Source organism: Pimephales promelas, chromosome 6 (genome assembly GCF_988280905.1).
Source record: "Pimephales promelas chromosome 6, fPimPro1.hap1.1, whole genome shotgun sequence".
Lineage (NCBI taxonomy): Eukaryota > Metazoa > Chordata > Actinopteri > Cypriniformes > Leuciscidae > Pimephales > Pimephales promelas.
The window spans coordinates 42,450,001-42,469,657 of NC_142774.1; the positions used below are offsets into that span (position 1 = coordinate 42,450,001).

General features: G+C 41.6%; 2 protein-coding genes across 5 annotated transcripts in view; both read right to left on the reverse strand.

Moving 5' to 3' along the window:
* pou2f1a (POU class 2 homeobox 1a) overlaps positions 1–3,883 on the reverse strand; it is a 16,118-nt gene extending 12,235 nt beyond the window's left edge. For all 4 annotated transcript variants that reach the window (XM_039695207.2, XM_039695208.2, XM_039695206.2 and 1 more), the window contains exon 1: positions 3,756–3,883. In XM_039695207.2, the coding sequence (XP_039551141.2) occupies positions 3,756–3,801 (46 nt within the window). In that variant the 5' untranslated portion in view covers positions 3,802–3,883. The remainder of the gene's footprint in view (positions 1–3,755) is intronic.
* Positions 3,884–4,610: 727 nt separating this feature from the next.
* styxl2 (serine/threonine/tyrosine interacting like 2) lies at positions 4,611–13,901 on the reverse strand. The gene is made up of 5 exons (XM_039695135.2): positions 13,801–13,901; positions 13,557–13,693; positions 12,749–12,980; positions 10,237–10,454; positions 4,611–7,687 (listed from the first exon to the last, which is right to left on the reverse strand). Exons 1-5 carry the CDS (start codon positions 13,899–13,901, stop codon positions 5,103–5,105), a joined length of 3,273 nt encoding a protein of 1,090 aa, XP_039551069.2. The 3' UTR covers positions 4,611–5,102.
* Between the last annotated feature and the right edge of the window lie 5,756 nt (positions 13,902–19,657).

Below are 19,657 nucleotides of genomic sequence, written 5' to 3' on the forward strand. Positions count from 1 at the left end.
ATTACACCAGGAGCTCGACTCCACCGACACTGAGCTGATCTGAGGACAGATCTCGACTCCACCGACACTGAGCTGATCTGAGGACAGATCTCGACTCCACCGACACTGAGCTGATCTGAGGACAGATGAGCCTCGTGTTTGAGGAGCTCGCGTCCCTGGTTCTGTCGTGTTCGACTCCGATGCGAACGATGCTTTAGTTCTGAATCCTTCGAAACTCACTTGCGTCCGACACGACCAAATATGGCAAAGAATATCCAGATCTGAACTGTATTAGACCAGCATCACTTCAGGAGCCACTGCTGAACCCTGAGCTGATCTGAGGACAGATCTCGACTGCACTGATTACTCGAAGCAGAATTAGCCTCATAAGTGATGAAGTCGCATCCCTGATTCAGTCCTGCTCTTCGAGTCGATCTGCAGGAATAAAGCAGACTCGACGGATGAGTTCTTAATTCCGTGTGTTCATTAATATCTGAATCTTGTGAACTCACCTGTGTGCGGAGACGCGCGGCGCTAGGACAGAAGGGCTAGCGCTCGAGCGCTGTTCTCCTCGCGAGCGAAACACACACTACAGCTGAAGCGCATCATAACGAGAGCTAATCAGTATTCCGCTGATTAAAGCGCATGCAAATCTCGTCCCCGTCGCTCATTAGACGAGCGCCGCTTTGAAGTTCTGCGAGCGATTCATTTCGTGCGGACCTCTGAAAGCTTTCTGCATAATTCAACATTTTTCATAAATATTTATCAGCTCATTTGCATATTAATTGGATAGCTTTTAGGACGTGGGATACGGCGGGCACAACAGCAAGGGAGAAGTGAGACAAGGCCAATTACCAGCTGTGTGTGACTGTTTTAATTACGGGGGGGCAGGGGGGGGGGCTTCCCAGCATGCAACACACACCTCGGCTGAGATGAAAGAATGTGTAGGCTAATGAGCGACGTCTCGAACACCCCGAGTCAAACCGGACCGGCTCATTCACCCAAACAACGAGATCACCGGGAGAACTGACCATTAAACCCAGGCCGGAGGGACACTCGTTCACAGCAGGGAGTTACAAAATTAAAATAATAACAAACTTTTTTTTTACTTTTTTTCTTACAATTCTAAAAAATAAAACAAAATTCTGAGATAAAAAATTTCATTTCACTTTCTTATATTTGGATTTCACAGCACAAACGAGCTTCCACAAAAACTCATACACATCGAACTCACAGACGAACTGTCATGTGACTTTAACTCAAGCTGTTGCTATGACGACGACCCCACCGAGAGAGAGAGAGATCTTTATAACTAAAAAGAAAACAGTTGTGAGAAACACGATTTACATACGGCCGCTGCGAGGGCTTCAGTAAGCTAACTGACAGACAATGCATTATGCAAATGTTTTAATTAATAGAATTTTAAATAAGCAATTAATTAGCCTTTCAAACTATTGAACACAGCGCTGCATAATTCCAGGCAGATAAGTGGCATAAAGCACAACGCAGGAGAAATGAAGTATTCATAGAACGGAAACATTTCCACTGAACTGCAGTCCAAACTTTTCTATTAGACTCATTAATATTCATCAGCCTTAATTAACCCATCATCCTGTGTTTGCCAATCATGTGCTCCAAAACATTATATACTGCGACTAAACATCTTCTGTTAAAGTGCTAATGTGTGTGAAAGTGTTTAAGCCTCGGGTGCTCTCGCGTGTCCGTCATAAACGACAGAAACTATTTTGTTTTTTATTTCAATGAGATTAATTTACTATATTTTAGTTCAATAATGATTTAATGATATATATATATATATATATATATATATAGGAGATTTTATGGTACTAAATTATATTTACACTATTTATAATCCATGTATTCACTTTTTGAGCAGACCTGAAAAGTACAATTCAAACGTAAACTGAATGCTTTACTGGACAGACTGAAGTTAAATCTCTTTAAGACGACACTCAGATTTTTGCTGAAGTGAAATAAGTTGAAAAAGTGAATTCATATTTTTTTACATTTATTATAAAATTTGTGCAGAAAAACTTTTTTAATTTATATATAAAAGATGTATTTTTAAAAAAACATGTTTTACTCTAAAACTGTGATAAAATCATAAAATCATGTGTGTCCCGCATGTGAGCTGATATCCTACTAAACGAGCGTTTAGTGAGAGTGTGTGTGGCTGCAGTTCCCAACGCTTCCACTAGAGGAAACTCTCATTCATGTCTGACCGCGAGGAGCTCAAGAATGAATATTGTTTTCAGGACCATTAAATTAAAATTTTGTGTGTGTGTTCACACAGCGAGTGCCAAAACCTTTACCAAGTTTCATACTATTTAAATGATAAAAAAAAAAAAACACAAAAAACACAAATGTAAAAATTTTCCGGTGACATGACTGAAGAGCTCCAGAGTTTATAACTATATCAGATAGCGATTATCAGAGCAGGATTCTGAATCTTTAGTGTGAACACACTCTTTATACAACAAAGTGGCACTGACGAGTGCATTATTATGTGCAATGGGACGATCAAAAACTGCTTTGTGTGGTTTAGCAGACTAGCGATGACAGACGCTTGTGTACGTCCATAAAGTTCATCGAAGATCCAGAACCATGTGGATTCTACTACACTGACTGCATTGTGGGAAAAACTGGAGACCAATTAATATTCAGTGGACACACGGTGCATACTGATAACAACACCTTGGATGTTCTGCAATGAGCAAAATGCATAAATGTAAATGTAATGTTCCCGAGAGACACAAGAGAAACCGAAATAAGAACAAGGTAAAATCTCACGCACTCTACATCCAAACAAAAATCACACAGCGAGCATTAGCTCAGAGAAATTAATCATTCATGAACACGGCGTTTGTACTCATGAATATTCATGAGTAGCTCTGTATATTTAATCCGCGCGATAAATAAATAGTGCGTCGCGTCTCTCATCTGGAATGAAACTGACGTTTAAATTATGCAGAAGAATGAGGGCATTAAACAAGCAGGGCTGATGTTATTATGCAAATCCGCAATTTCACTCCTGCAGGTTTTAACGTGGTTCCTCCCCAGCCACTTTACACGTTATTCAACACCAGACACGTTTGAGAAAGGGAAACTTTTCAGCACTGTAATTTTATTACCTGTTGGGGAACATAAAATCCCCCCCCAACACGCAGGCGCACACAGGACCTGTCGGGGTATTTATTTTGCCCTGAGGGCAAACAGTTGATCAGGAGAAGAAACGCTCAGGCTCAAGTTTGTCTTTTGCGTTTACTTCGCCGCAACACAGATTAAAGTGATGAATTATTAATTACTCAACATCACGCGTGCGCGTTTACCGCTGAACAAACACATGAATATGCAAATCCGCGGCCGTTGAGTTTCTCTCATGGCCAAACGAGCGACACAAAGCGCGCTAATAGCAGCAGTGCTAATTCTCTCTCTCACACACACACACACACACTCCACAAACATCATCCACAGCGCGATAAACCCGCCAGTTTAACCCATTTTCACCAGTAAACCCACGCGCCGTGTAAACCACGAGACTGTGAAGATGCAGCACGCGCGCCATTTCAAATGATGAGAGTTGTTTGTGTAGTACTAAACTCTCATCTGCTACTAACCGACTCAAATCATTTCCAAAACAATGAGCATTCTTCCCACTGTGATCGATTCTGTCCGCAAACGATCGGCGTGTGTGTTTGACTTTTGTTTACTTGAGGCGGATGGGGGAATATGAATATGTAAAATGTAATAATTACCTGCAGTCGAGCGATCATCTTGAGTCGTTGATCCTCTGTCCGCCATTTTGAATATTTAGTGTGTGAGTGAAACCCCGCCTACTGCTAAAACACACACACACAGATCCATTGACTCGCTGACATAAACTTCAGAACAGCCACATTATTCGCCAGCGCCACTTTTAAAATAGTCAAATTATCCTTATTTATTCACACAACAAACGTTCCATCAAGGTTCTCTCACGTTAGTTCTTCCAGTCACATTACTAGGCTTATTCGTTCAAAGTTATACGTCTCAAAAGTTATTACAAATATTTCATTCTTAGAACTTTTTTTCCTGAAACGTTTTAGTTGGACGTTCGTCTAGCGGGTTTTAATGTAACTTGTTAGGCTAAATGACTGAATTAAATGTTTTGGAAAACTAGCTATTCCTTTGATCTTTCAAGAATAATAAAATGGAATGCTCCTTTAATAACCAAGAGAAAACGTAAAACATTCCACTAATCAAGAGTCACTAATGAAGGAATTTGAACTGGAACAACATTTAATAAATCTCAGTTTCTATTCATTCAATTCAATTCAATTCCCATTTATTTTTGTACAGTGCTTTTCACAATACATTTCAAAGCAGCTTTAGAGAACATGCAAAAGAGTCCACAATTTAGAGTGATCTGTTATCAGAGGAAACTGTCTAAATTGTGTATTTCAGAAATGTATACAAAATCACAGTTAGCTAAAACTGTGTTCATTTAAACAATGTAATAATTTAAGGCAGAAACAATGAGCTCTGTTTGAGTGTGAATACTTGTTTGTGAACAAATGATTATGACATTTAGAAAAAATAGTAGTTAGCTAAGGTTTAGCTAAGCGTTAGCGTTTTATGTTTCATGAAATGATTTGTGCTTCACAGTCGTTTTACTGTTGAGTTATTTCAGTTTTGCAGTTTCACATTGTAACAATTTCAATGTGTTTAATGAACAAAAATAAAGGTACTGGCATCAATGTTTTTATAAGCTATAGGCCAATAGTCTTATATATATTTATAAGCTAATAAGCTTATTGTTGTTGTTGTTTTCACATATAAAAAACATTGATGCCAGAACCTTTATTTGTGTAATTTAATCGGATGTTTATACGCTCTTAACTTTGGAAGGTTCATAACAAAACCTGCACACAAAAGAGAATTTTGAAAAAGTGACGCTTTATAATGAAGGCCGTGATGCTATTCGGTGCACACTTGATTCTTTATATACAGTACAGACTGAAGGTTGATGTCAAACAAGCTTTCATAGTGTCTCATACTGAACAGTTTTGTCTGCACGAATGGAAGCCTGTCACTTTACGCATATGAAACTCTTATTTTATGAACTATTTTTTATTGTGAACGTGTGACTTTGACTCCTCCTGTTTCCTCCAAGCGGAAAGAACTTCATCATCCTCCATTTCTTGGGCCACCCTTGCTCTCGCCCTCTGCTTTATCTGAGCAATATAAGCCGTCATCTCGTCATCGTCCTCCTCTTCCCGTCCCGGTTTACCCGTCTCGCTGTTCTCGTGTAACTTCTGCTTTGCGGAGTGGCTCTGGTAGCCGCTTCTCTCCTCGTCCTCGGATCCAGCATAAGATCTCCTGGTTCTGTGATTAGCAGCTTCACTCAAGCCGTTATACGAAGGCGGAGATCTCCGAGATCCATCGCGAAACTCCGGACTGGGATCTGGACTCAAGGACATGTCAGCACCAGCCCAATGCCTGGATGCGAATCTTGAGGAAAAGCTACACTCCTCTTCTTCTGCTTCCACTGACACCGAGCTCCTTCGGCTCGGGAAGTCGAACTCCAAGGGTTCCTCGATCCCGGCGTACGCCGGCCGAGACATTCGCACCGGCTCGGCGTCTCCATCATAAGGCTTCGGTTTGCTCGGAGGAGGTCTTACGTTTTTGAGCCACTCATCAATACTGCTGTTGCTGGTGGGATTCCTGGCTGAAGCCGGGAGGTTCAGGATCCCTGAACGGCCGTAATCTCTTTGAGGTTTGGGTTTCTGAGAAGAACGCGCTGCCAAATCCTCAAATCCATTGGATTTTGTAAGATCGGCTTCATCTTCATCGTCATCCTTTGCTTTTTTCTTCTTGTATAATGTACTTCGCTTGTTGTCCTCTGCGATCTTCCTCACCTCGTAGGACGCCATCTTGTCCCGCATGTCAGACTTGATTTCTTTCTCCATGGTGTCCAGTTTGTGAAGGTTCACCTGGTCTTGGAAGAGACTGTATAGTGGGACACTGGTCGTAGTGATCTTGCTCCTGCGTGATCCCAACCCGGACACCGAGGAGAGGTTCGATGAAAGCACGGATTCGGCTCTCCCGCCAAACCGCACGGATTCGGCTCGACTCTGGGAGAGAACGCTGGAAGACGTGGATCCGCTCAACACTGAGGCTTTCTCGTCGTCTGCTCCTCGTGCCGAGACTCCCAGACTGAACACCGATCCCGCTCGGGAAGGGCCGAGACTCGCTCCCATCATCATCTCTGTTTGCTTCTGCACGAGAGTCTCATTGACCACGTTGGCTATCCAGTTTTGGATGTTGGCGAGGTTCACCATGGGCTCTCCGTTCGGACCCATGACCGGAGCTGGCGGCTCTTGGGGAATTGGGATCTGGGATCGAGTGCTACGCCCTGACAGGACCGAGGATCTTCCGCTCAGCACCGATGCGCTATCGTCTGCTATCGGAAAGGCTCCTGCACAGAAGGCGGACAGAGGGATCACGCTCCCGACACTCTCGGTTTCCCATCCGCACACCGACTGGCTCTCCTCGAGTGTTTTCCGTGTGCGCTCCAGAAGCTCCTCTCTGCGCTGGCGTCTCTTAACTGTGGCCGTGTCCTCCCCCCGACTCATCTCCACAATCTCATCCTTGTTCTCTTCCCCGCCAAACTTCTTCTGCTGCTTGAGTTTCCAGGTCTGATATGCGGTTAAGTTGACGTCCTCCAATGAGGGAGCGGGCGCTTCCGTCTCAGGCTCCGTTTGCTCCCCGTTATCCGCCTCTTTTTTGTTCCATCCGAACTGAATTCGCTTAACCTTCCATCTTTCCAGGGGTGTCAGATTTCCTTTGTTCTTTTTGCAGAAGTTGTACATGGAGCTGCTGTCGGAGAGTATGCTCTCCACATCGTCGTCGATCTTCTTCTGGCTGGCCTCGCTGGTGGTGTCCTCGTCGGCCTCTCGGAGCCGGTACCGAGCGGCGGCCTGCTCCTCGATCTCCTTCACTCGCTGCTTCCAGAGATCCGCGTAACTGCTGGTTGTGGATCCCGATTCTGAAGCGGGTCGACGGGGACGGCGTCGGATGTGTTCTTTCAGCATTCGCACGTCTTCGCTGGTCACACTCTCCAGGTCCTCTGGTCGCTTTCTCTCGGCCAGAGACCCGTCGTCCTCCCCGTCGCACAGAAGTTGGGCTTCCCACCAGTCCTCGTTTTGGTACTTCTCGTTTCGCTTCTGCCACTCCCTAATCATGCCGTCCACATCCCCATCTTCATCATCGCAGTCTTTCCCAGGGAGCGACGAGTCCTGGGTGGTTTCCTCCGTCTCGGGTTCGTCTGGACCGCTGAGAAGTCGTGCTCTGAGCGCAGCAGCTGAAGAAGCCACACTACTCATCACACTCCCACCGTCCTCCTCTTCCTCCATCATGATAGAGTCCGCTTTAACCCCGAACATGCTCTCCTCCTCGTCGAGACGAGCCCGCGTGTCAATGACTGAGCACTGGCTGAGGGTGTCGTCGTCGTCGTCTCGCTCCTCCATTAGAGTCTCGTTGAGTTGGCGGAGTTGCTTTATGAAGCCTTCGTTGGGGTTGATGGCCCGTTTCTTCCTGATCTCCAGCAGCGCCTCCATGATGCTCATGTTCTGGAAGATCATGAGATAAGCAGCGACGAGAACAGCTGACCGGCTCACGCCCATCATCGAGACCACGAGCACCTTGCCTAGATGAAAGGGAATAAAAGAAAATCGTCATCATATTTGAGCAATTTCATCAGATTTGTCACACACATACATTCAAACCTGCATACCTATAGACTAGACATGTAATATGCATGTGCGTTTTTGAGGTTTGCGCAGAGATAACCTTTTTTCAAACAAATTCCACGCTTGGAATCTGTTTCAGGGTTTGCGTTCTCAAGCCAACAGGCACTGTTATCGTGCGGATGAGCGTGTTAAGGGTTTTCTGTTAGAACGGTGTTGTGTTAAGTTAATAACTAATGATCTGTGCAACGGAAGTGAATTAATCAAAACTAACTTTAGCTGGACAGTAAGCTAGTGACTTGACTTGACTTGACACACATTAGCCGCATTTCCACTGTCACTTTCGGGGCTTGATCGGGCCTCGTCAGGGCTTCTTCGGGGCCAGAATACCTTGGTCCAAACCAGGTCGACTCAGGCTTGAGGAGTGTTTACCAACAGAGGAGTTTACCTGAGTCTGGAGATGACAGCGCTGTTTGTGATCCGATGGGGATTCTGATCACCATTTAAGGCTGAAAGATTTATCCGCCATGCAAAAGACTATTTCTGCTAACATTACCATAGTAAACATGGTAAATGTGACCACTTGAAGGAATCAGACCAATCATAGGTGATCAGAATCATGTATTTGTTTTATCTGTCAGTACATCTCGTGTCCTTATACTGGACTATCTGATATTCATATTTAGCTCCGTATATGTCATAAAATAAACAAGTCTGATTCTTTTGGGAGCTTCCTATGTTTCCCTGACTAATAAAATGCCACTTTATTTCAGTGTGACTAATGTGCAATCAATCTCGCTAGTTTTCAGTGATTTCATTCCGATTAGTTTTCTGATAAAACATCCATTTGTTGATGAAATGATGTGTTTGTGTGACGTTGTTCCAGTGAGGCTAGTTTTACTGAAGCCCTGCTCGCAGAGTGGTTTTGGGCTCGGTGCTCCTGGTCCAACACCATTAGCCCTGCCCGACCGGTTTAAAGCCCGGCTCGCACTGGCCCGACAGTGGAAACGCAGAGTGGTTTTGGGCTCGGTGCTCCTGGTCCAAGGCTATTAGCCCCGCCCGACCCGTTTAAAGGCCAGCTCGCACTGGCCCAACAGTGGAAACACAGAGTGGTTTTGGGCTCGGTGCTCCTGGTCCAACGCCATTAGCCCCGCCCGACCCGTTTAAAGGCCAGCTCGCACTGGCACAACAGTGGAAACACGGCAATTGAAAATGTAAATTGCCATGTTAAGCCCTCAACAGAGCCTGCGGCCAATTGAATTCCTCTAGTCTTCTCATTTCTCATTAATATTAATGAGGTCAGTCATGTGACTGGGTGCTCTGGATTATCATGCTACATCATGACCTAATTAATATACATGAGCCAAGCTTTCATAAATTTTCTCCCAGAGCCTGATGTCAGGAGCAAAATAAGAAGATAGGAACAATGGCAGAACAACCTCGTTCAACGGGGAGAGAAATTCTGAACCACATTCAGATCTGATATGCAATAAATAATAAAAGTCCTCAACTTTAAAATGCAAATCCATAACGTTATATTGATTGTTCACCCAAAAACGCCAAAACGTCTCCATTTAATCACCCTCCAATTGTGAAGCACATGGATGATGAGCGACTACAGTCCCTCACTGTCACCGCAGGGGAAGGCGGACTCAGGTCGTCATTCTCCAGCGTTCTGCTGAATATGCTCTTTTGGGTTCAGCAGAAGAAATTAAGGTCACGAGGGTCAGTAAATGATGACAGAAAGATGGACTTACAAACGAGGACCAGTGATGTCAAGAACCATTTCTCCTCAAGAACTTTTCAGTGATCAGTTAAAGTGATCAGTTCTTAAAAGAAGAATTTTGTCTTAGTTTGAAGAACATTTAAATAATGTAAAGAACCTTTTGTGGAATGGAAAAATTCTGTGGATGTTGAAGGTTCTTCATGGAACCATCGAAAGGGCCGTTATAGGGCGTGATCTTGGTTCTGGCGTGTTCTCCTGACTCAGATTCTGAAGAGGTTCCTGTATATCTGCGTCACTAACTCTAAAAATAAGCGCGTGAGACACGACAGAGTCCAGGCCGGTGAGTTAATCTGGTAGCTTCGGTTTGTTATCTATGACAGGAACGGTGTGTTACAGCCAAACACTTAAAGAAAAAATGGTAACACTTTACAATAAGGTTCATTAGTTAATATTAGTTAATGAATGGACTAACATGATTTTTGCAGTATTTATTAATCTTTGTTAATGTTAGTTAATAAAAAATCCAGCTGTTTGTTGTCAGTTCATGTTAGTTCACCGTGCACTAACTAATGTTAACTAATACAACCTTTGATTTTAATAATGTAACGTTGAAATTAATTTTAATTTGGATGGATGAATAAATGCTGCAGAAGTATTGTTCATTCCTAGTTCATGTTAACTAATGAACCTCATTGTACAGTGTTACCAAACGTTTTTGTAGAAAAACAAATAATATTAACCTCGGACATAATAAGGACTAAAAAGGCCGTAATCTACACTGACCCCTGTGTGTCAGCAAAGCGTCGTCCAGAAACTCGGCGCAGGAGCGGAAGTGTGGAGAGATGTCGGCCTCGGGGAAGTCGTCCACCTCGATGCCCAGATAGGTGATGTCCATGCCCTGGTAGAAGAGCTCGCCGGTGTAGACGCCGGTGCCGTGACCCGCATTCACCACGTGAGTGATGCCGAGACGTTTGAGACGGGCTTTATTCACAGCCACCGACCTGAGGCAGAGAACGGGCAAACACATCAGCCTGGCATTCACTACAGGAACGACTTTACACTGAGAAACTGCATGTTCCTGTAAAAACACATTACAAGAATGATGTGGGTTGAGGCCAAATTGTGGCAGAATGTCGATTACCTGTGCTTTCATTGTAAAGATTTTATAAAGGATTTGGTTATACTTTATTTTAAGGTGTCATTGCTAAAGTGTAATTATATATTTGAAGGATTAGTTCCCCCAAAATTCTAATTATCCCATGATTAAGTCCCCCAGACGAATACAATCAGAGTTATATTAAAAAGTGTCCTGACTCTTTCAAGCTTTATAATGGCAGTGATTGGAGTTTTCTGTTTTGAAGTCCATAAAAGTGCATCTATCATCATAAAAGTGCATCTATACATGATAAAAGTGCATCTGTCCATCATAAAAGTGCATCTATCCATCATAAAAGTGCATCTGTCCATCATAAAGTTCATCTATCCATCATAAAAGTGCATCTATCATCATAAAAGTGCATCTGTCCATCATAAAAGTTCATCTATCATCATAAAAGTTCATCTATCCATCATAAAAGTGCATCTATCATCATAAAAGTGCATCTGTCCATCATAAAAGTGCATCTATCCATCATAAAAGTGCATCTATCCATCATAAAAGTGCATCTGTCCATCATAAAAGTGCATCTATCATCATAAAAGTGAATCTATCCATCATAAAAGTGCATCTGTCCATCATAAAAGTGCATCTATCCATCATAAAAGTGCATCTATCCATCATAAAAGTGCATCTATCCATCATAAAAGTGCATCTATCATCATAAAAGTGCATCTGTCCATCATAAAAGTGCATCTATCCATCATAAAAGTGCATCTGTCAATCATAAAAGTGCATCTATCCATCATAAAAGTGCATCTATCATCATAAAAGTGCATCTGTCCATCATAAAAGTGCATCTGTCCATCATAAAAGTTCATCTATCCATCATAAAAGTGCGTCTGTCCATCATAAAAGTGCATCTGTCCATCATAAAAGTGCATCTGTCCATCATAAAAGTGCATCTATCCATCATAAAAGTGCATCTATCATCATAAAAGTGCATCTATACATGATAAAAGTGCATCTGTCCATCATAAAAGTGCATCTATCCATCATAAAAGTGCATCTGTCCATCATAAAGTTCATCTATCCATCATAAAAGTGCATCTATCATCATAAAAGTGCATCTGTCCATCATAAAAGTTCATCTATCATCATAAAAGTTCATCTATCCATCATAAAAGTGCATCTATCATCATAAAAGTGCATCTGTCCATCATAAAAGTGCATCTATCCATCATAAAAGTGCATCTATCCATCATAAAAGTGCATCTGTCCATCATAAAAGTGCATCTATCATCATAAAAGTGAATCTATCCATCATAAAAGTGCATCTGTCCATCATAAAAGTGCATCTATCCATCATAAAAGTGAATCTATCCATCATAAAAGTGCATCTGTCCATCATAAAAGTGCATCTATCCATCATAAAAGTGCATCTATCCATCATAAAAGTGCATCTATCCATCATAAAAGTGCATCTATCATCATAAAAGTGCATCTGTCCATCATAAAAGTGCATCTATCCATCATAAAAGTGCATCTGTCAATCATAAAAGTGCATCTATCCATCATAAAAGTGCATCTATCATCATAAAAGTGCATCTGTCCATCATAAAAGTGCATCTGTCCATCATAAAAGTTCATCTATCCATCATAAAAGTGCGTCTGTCCATCATAAAAGTGCATCTGTCCATCATAAAAGTGCATCTGTCCATCATAAAAGTGCATCTATCCATCATAAAAGTGCATCTATCATCATAAAAGTGCATCTGTCCATCATAAAAGTTCATCTATCCATCATAAAAGTGCATCTGTCCATCATAAAAGTGCATCTATCCATCATAAAAGTTCATCTATCATCATAAAAGTGCATCTATCCATCATTAAGTGCATCTGTCCATCATAAAAGTGCATCTATCATCATAAAGTTCATCTTTTTATTTTCTGTGGTAACTGGCATTGTGAGAACCTGTCAGTAAAGTTTTCAACCCATAATATGAGTGTGTGAACCCAGACATCTCAGATCCGGCCCACATCTGGCACATGTGGAATCAGCCGCATCTGGGCCGGATCTGGGCTGTCTGGGTTCACACACTCATATTTCCTGACTGTCCTGGGCCGGGTCTGGGCCGGGTCTGGGCCGGGTCTGGGCCGGGTCTGCTGTGTGTGAAGGACAGGACCGGTGAGACTCACTTCTCTGCGATGTAGACGTTGGGCCAGACCTCGTCCACGGGGTTGAACGGCGCCTCGAGCCGGTCCTGGATCAGCGCCCGCTGGATGTCCAGCACACACGGCGTGTTGTAGGGGCTGCGGTCGTCCATCATGTCCTTCACACGGTTATACAGGTCCTCCACCATCAGCTGCTCCGCGGACTCCAGCCTGAGGTCAGAGGTCACTGGCGTCCTCGCGACTCGTGACTCCAGCTCTGAGGACAGGCGAGAGACCCGAGAACTCAGAACCGTCATTTCTACAGAGATTTCCACGACTGCGATCTCCTTCAATACTTCAGTTCAGTTCTCGCGTGTGCGTCGTGGAAATCTCTCGAACTATCGTTTCGAAAAGGAGATAGTCGAATAAAGTCGTTATTTTTGCTGTTTTTTCGCACAAAAAGTATTCTCGTCGCTTGATAAGCTTATAATTGAGCCACTGTGGTCACATGGGATATTTAAACATTTTCTTCAGTGACTTTCTGGCCCGTCAAGAGCCAGGCCCTTAGTTTGAGCCTCTGTAGGACTGATCCAGCTCTCAGATTTAATCAAAAATATCTTCATTTGAGTTCTGAAGAGGAACGAAGGTCTAACGGGGTTGGTACAGCAGGGGGGTGAGTAATTAATGACTTAAGTTTAATTTTTGTGTGAACTAACCCTTTAATACAAGCATCATCGGTAATGTCCCACACACACAGTAATGATGAGAACTAAACCTGTCCTGAATAATGACGCTTTACAGCAGAATCTGAACTATGCTGAGTTTTCTGTGTTATGACGTGAGTTTTGTGCACCTTCGCTGATGATCTTCTTGGCTGCGATGGCTGATGACAGATGAATGGGTTCCATGAAGATGCTTTCTGCTTCTGATCCCGAGATCACGGAGAACCGGTCCGAAACCGTGGAGAAGCGATCGGACATCATGGAGAAACTGCAGGACAGCAAACACACACACGTGACGTCAGGCTGTGTAAAGTGTGTGTAGCTGATATTTAACAGTGTGTGTGTGTGTGTGTGTGTGTGTGTGTGTGTGTGAACCTGGGAGAAGGACAGCGCAAGTAATGCGACTGAACTTGTTTAACACTCGTCTCTTCATCCTGATCCTCCACAGCACTGATGCTCTCAGCCGACGACGCCATCACACTACACACACACACACACACACACACACACACACACACACACACACACAGTATCAAAGAGAGAGAGAACATTGTGATACACAGTCATGAAAATGAAGCTCGTTTGAAACTGAGTTGAGACAGACTGTGAATGTGGATTTCAATAGATACAGATAAATATTATATTATACCTTAGCAATAATATAACAACAATAATTATAGTAAACATTAGTTAATGTATTAAGATTCTAGCTTTGTGTTTGTTCACAGTGCTAACGTTACACCGGAGCCGAGTCAGTCCAGGGTTATTACATCTGAACACTTCACCGGTTACAAATACAGTCAAACACACAACATGACACACATCTGACAACAACATACTGACCAGGCGTGTGTGTGTGTGTGTGTGTGTGTGTGTGTGTGTGTGTGTGTGTGTGTGTGTGTGTGTGTGTGTGTGTGTGTGTGTGTGTGTGTGTGTGAGAGAGAGAGAGACAGAATGAGTGTCTATATATAGTGTGTGACAGCTGCAGAGATTCTTCTGGAACAGGGAGGTCACACACACACACACAAACAAACACAGAAACACACACACACACACACACACACACACACATGACAGTGTAAGTGTGTAGAAAGAGCTACAGAAGAGTATCTGATACTTGTTTGTCTGTATGATGAAGAGTTGATGAAGTTTCTGCTGACCTGAGAGAGTCTGCGTCTGCGTCTCCAGCGGCGAGGTCTGCGAGTGTGTGTGAGTGAGTGTGTGTGTGTTTGAGTGTGTGTGACTAAACTTAGAGGCTCCTCACACCCCCAACGGCCCCCTGTGACATCATCAGAGTCTGGCGGCCCCGGGGCCCTTAAAGGGCCGGAACGTTTATCATGTTCATCATCAGTTTCAGTCCACATAATCATTATTTCAAACACAAGATTATTGTAATATGTAATGAGAACATTTGGTTTAATCACTGAAACACAACAATATGATCTTCTTTCAGTTTAGTACTTTTAACAATCAGTTCATCCAACGGCAAACAATGCAAGATACATGTTTCAAATTGGCCTTAGAAGTGCTGAAATGAATATGCTACAGTACTATACTGTAAAAGACAGATTACATAGTTTTACTGTAACATTAGGCAATACACTTACAGTACCCAACATTTACATAATCTATAATTTCCAAATATCCATCATGTAATCAAGTGAAGGATCAATGAAGACATCCTCTACAATCATTTACAGTATATAGTGGCCAATTGTGGTTACCACTATGTGAAATCAATTAGCTATAATGAATATTCATCATGTGTGGTTACATGTAATTTACTGTAAATATTCATACAAACACACATTTTATTTCTGTAGTTCTCAAAATCCATATACTGTATATTGCTGAAATGAAAATCTATAGGTTTACCAAATGATTAATTGATTAACCATTAAGATCTGTTGGATTAAATAATAGACAAAAGTATTAAACTGAACAAAAAGAGATGCAAATCAAAAGTTTGATAGTAAGAGCTTTATGAAAGGCAGTTACTGTGAATGAAACAATAATGTAGATGAAACACTTATTTTGTGTTGTGAAAAGGATACTTTGTGATTGTGTGAATTGTACTAACACAGATGAAAACATGATTAAATGTTTGAAAAAAGTGCACTTTTGATGATCTGTTGTGATATTAGCACTAAGAGTTTTGAAAATGTACACCTTACTTGTGAAAATAGTACCAAAGCGAATAAAAAAAAACTGTAATATATAATAAAAATGTAGTGATGCAGATTTTATCACTGAGACACAAGATGGCGCCAGTCACCCGCCGTAACTCGGAGATTCTCGTTTCTGTGTTAAATCTCCTTCATTTTTTAGTGTTTGTGTAAATCAGAGAGAGCACGGATATAGACAGCAAAGCAGTTTCGGTATGTAGATATAAACTATTTTAAAGTATAATCCTCAGTCCTCACACTATTAATAACCCTAGTAACCATAGAGAGCCTAAGTCCCGCCTCTCCGCTTCCGGCTCATGGGACCTTATTTCGGAAAAAATATGAATGGTAGTCAATGGCGAGAGACAACTTATCTTTTTATTCCGTCTGAACTGTGCCCTCAATTACACATATGATGTTTGTCGATTTAAAAGATAATTCTGAAAGTCAAAAATGTCGCCGTTTGTCATACAACAGAAGAGTAACATTTAGTTTTATGTGAAAATCGCTCTGTGAACTACATCTCCCGGGAAGCGAAACGAGATCCGCTGCTCGTGTGTGTGCAGTCTGGTACAAAACACTCAGGCATGACGGCGTAACGTTACGATTATAACGTAAGACTGTAGAAACAATGACAGACAGTCTCAGTAAAGTTAGCTTCATTCATTGAGAGAAAATGTGCGCCTTTGGGGTTTGTAGTCTTTGTAATTACGTATTTTCACAGGCTTATACCTCAACAGTTTTACATCAAACTGCGACTTTCTTTACTTTAAAATGTATATTTTAAATTGACGAACATCATATGTGTAATTCAGGGCACAATTCAAATGAGATCAAAATATTTGTTGTCACTCGCCATTGACTACCATTCAATGTTTTTCCGAAATAAGGTCCCATGTTGGTCGACCGTAAGGGGAGGGACTTATGCTCTCTATTACACCTGTAATTGACGCAATGGGCTTGACGCATGCGCACACAAACATAACTGACTTTAATCTCTGAGTGCGGGCCATACACACTTTCATTTCTAATATTCTGCAGAAATCACAGGGAGTTGGTGAATGAGTTACATGTTGTGCTCATTGTGTCTCAAGTACCAGAAAATGTGTGTAAACAATCGAGAAAAACTGTAACGTGTGGATCTTCTTAAGCCTGAAGCAGAATAATATGTCACTAGTATTTTTTTCATTCACAGACTAGAATAATTGTTTTGTTTTTGCTCATTTCAGTCAATTATATTTCTTTCTTTTTTTTATCATTTGTGGTCATTATCTTTCAATTTCAGAAGTTGTTCCTTTTAGCTATTGTGTTTTCAGGGTTCTGTTCATGGAGGTTTGTGGCGCTCGCCCTGAAGATGATCTAAACATGTCTCATCAACTTCCTAAAATGAGATTTATTAATGTAGTTTATAGCAATCCGACTTGACTCGCACACACACACACACACTCAAGCTCGCTCAGATATTAAAGAAGATTTTGAATTTATTTGTGAATAACTTTTGCACTTTTATGATGGATAGATTCACTTTTATGGACTTTAAAACATAAACAGCCATTATAAAGCTTGTAAGAGCCAGGATATTTTTTTAATATAACTCTGATAGTATTCGTCTGCAAGAAGAGTGTCATTCTGCTTCTCCAGTAAATGCATCTTGATTTAAGAGTGTTAGATGTGTGTGAGGAAGAGCACGATTGACAGGTTGAAGGATGCTTTTCTGTGTCCTTCACACTGACAGTGATTGGCTGGACCTCAGTGACGGCTGCTTCCCATTGGTAGATGTTACATCACGGCTCATTTGCATAAAGTCCGTGTGAAAGTTCTGCATGATGTTCTCAGGGATGTCTCCTTTCCTGCAGCTGAATGCATGTTCAGGTTATTACAGCCACATTCATTTTTGAAGAGGTGTTGGTGAATGATTTATCATCTGTCTCATTTATTCATCAGGAATGTTAACTACGGGAACGTGTTTAATGGAGTGTTTGCTTTGGCTTTTTTGTTTTTTACGTGAAGGCGAAGTACGGAAACCCATCCTTGGAATTTGTCCGCATTTAACTTTCGCACATTTGATTTCTTTATTTGAAACCGCCCATCAAATTTCTTACAGAAAGGATTCAGATATTCTCAGAGATAACACAGCTTTGACATCAAGGGTCGCTTGCGCCACACAGCAGGCCTGCGGATCACTGCCCATGTGGAGAACAGGTTTACCAGACCTGCCAGAGTCCATTAACCGTCAGTGTGAGTGAGAGTGTGTGTGTGTGAGTGAGAGTGTGTGTAGAGTTTTACAGAAAGTGTGTGTGAGATTTGCAAACAGTGTTTTACTGCCTGGACTTCTTTAATATTTTGCAGAAAGAGATATTAATTTGACAGATTGGTTTCGGCTAATGGGATTTAGTGTTTTAGCAATTCAGAAAAACTCTGTTTTTTTAAATAACCCATTATAAGGAAAGTATTTTGCAATAATTTATTTCATTTCTCCTTTTATAGAACCTTGAAGGATTCTTATCAATGGAGCCAAGCCTAGAACACACTGGGCCTGTTTGATTGACAGCTGTCACACACACACTGATATTTTGTAAATTGTCAAATTTTTAGAGACACATTATATTTAGACTGAAACTGAGCAGATGTGTATGCAGATTCTGATCTCAGATCAGAGATTTCACGTTAGTGTATTTCTGGCGTTCTTCGTCAGGCTCGCTCGGCTCTGGAAAACACGGCTACATCAGAGACGGTGTGTGTGAGGAAGAGGAGTGTTTCTTCCGTTGATGTGGTTTCTTATCAGAATCTCCCAGACGCTCTTCTCAGCGTGTGTGACCGTTTCATGACAGACTTTCATTTGTGTTCTTGGTGTTCTTGGTAATTAATCGTTAGAAGCAGAATATAATAATCATAATCACTCGTCAGCTAATGCTGTCCCTTCACTGGTTCAGCAGAACAGCAGATGATGTGTGTGAAGGTCATGACCTTCATCATCAGTAGATCAGACCGGTTCATGTCATGATCTGTCCATGTTTCTGTGATGCTCACGTTCATGAACACGAGTGTTTTCTTCCTGAAGTGCAGCGGGTCAAACGCACGTCATGTCTGGTTTAGTCACAGTGTGTGTGTGTGTGTGTGTGTGTGTGTCAGAGATAATCTCTCCTCATCGTTCTGCATGAGCGCTCGAGAGCGTTGATCATTACAGGTTATTTTAAACCTGCCGATCTGATGAGCGTTTCAACAAGACTGAGGTGTGAGTTATGAATTATGAATCATAAATCCCTTTCTGTGGACTTCTGTCCTCTGCAGTAATGCATCTGAATCTGAACAGAGCATACTCACATACTCACTCAAATAATCTACATTACTACAACTATAACTACATTAAAATATCATTCCAATAAGTTTTTAGAGCTAAAACCTAAAGATGAGGTGACTTTGCCGTCTCCTGGTGTCTTACAGTATTTTGGCTTATTTTAGTTTAATACTCTAAATTACAGTTTTTCCCCATTTATTTCTATGGGTGCCCATTTTTGACCCAAATACAAGATTAAGGAGGTTTTTTTTTTCAGCCACTTAACATTGTAGAATTGAGTAAAAAAATGTGTGTGTTCACAAGTCTTGTACCGCTCAGTTTAAAAATAAATCAAAACTAATTTGTAATCAGCAAAAGCTTCAGAATGATATTAGATGATGTAGTTTCAGCTCTTTCTGCTCCACAATGCCTTCAGTAAAACACATTTCAGCAGTTCGGGAGATGTTTTCTGTTTATCTCAATTCGCTCCAATTATATAATAAAATCCATCTGATTCAGTTCCTCATTTGTCCTCAGTTCAGGTATTGATCATCAATACTCCACCAATGTATACAGTTACAGAGAACCAGCTATGCTTTCTGCTATTTCTTGGGGTCAGATTATTTATGTAATACATAACTTATTCAGATTATTTATAAACTCTTATAGTCGACAGGCAGCATTCGGTTCATGAAGGAGTACCACACAAAATTAAAAAAATAGTCAAAAGAAAAAGAGTTGTGTAAAAATACCATAAAGAAAACAGAACAGCTCAATCTTTAAATCTTTG

Bases quoted from the DNA above. Each gene is read 5' to 3' on its own strand.
- styxl2 (XM_039695135.2), bottom strand. From the start codon at position 13,901: ATGGCGTCGTCGGCTGAGAGCATCAGTGCTGTGGAGGATCAGGATGAA. The intron at 12,981-13,556 runs GTGCACAAAACT...GCCTGTCCTCAG, and splicing joins CAAGAAGATCATCAGCGAAG to AGCTGGAGTCACGAGTCGCG. The intron at 10,455-12,748 runs GTGAGTCTCACC...TCTCTGCCTCAG, and splicing joins AACGTCTACATCGCAGAGAA to GTCGGTGGCTGTGAATAAAG.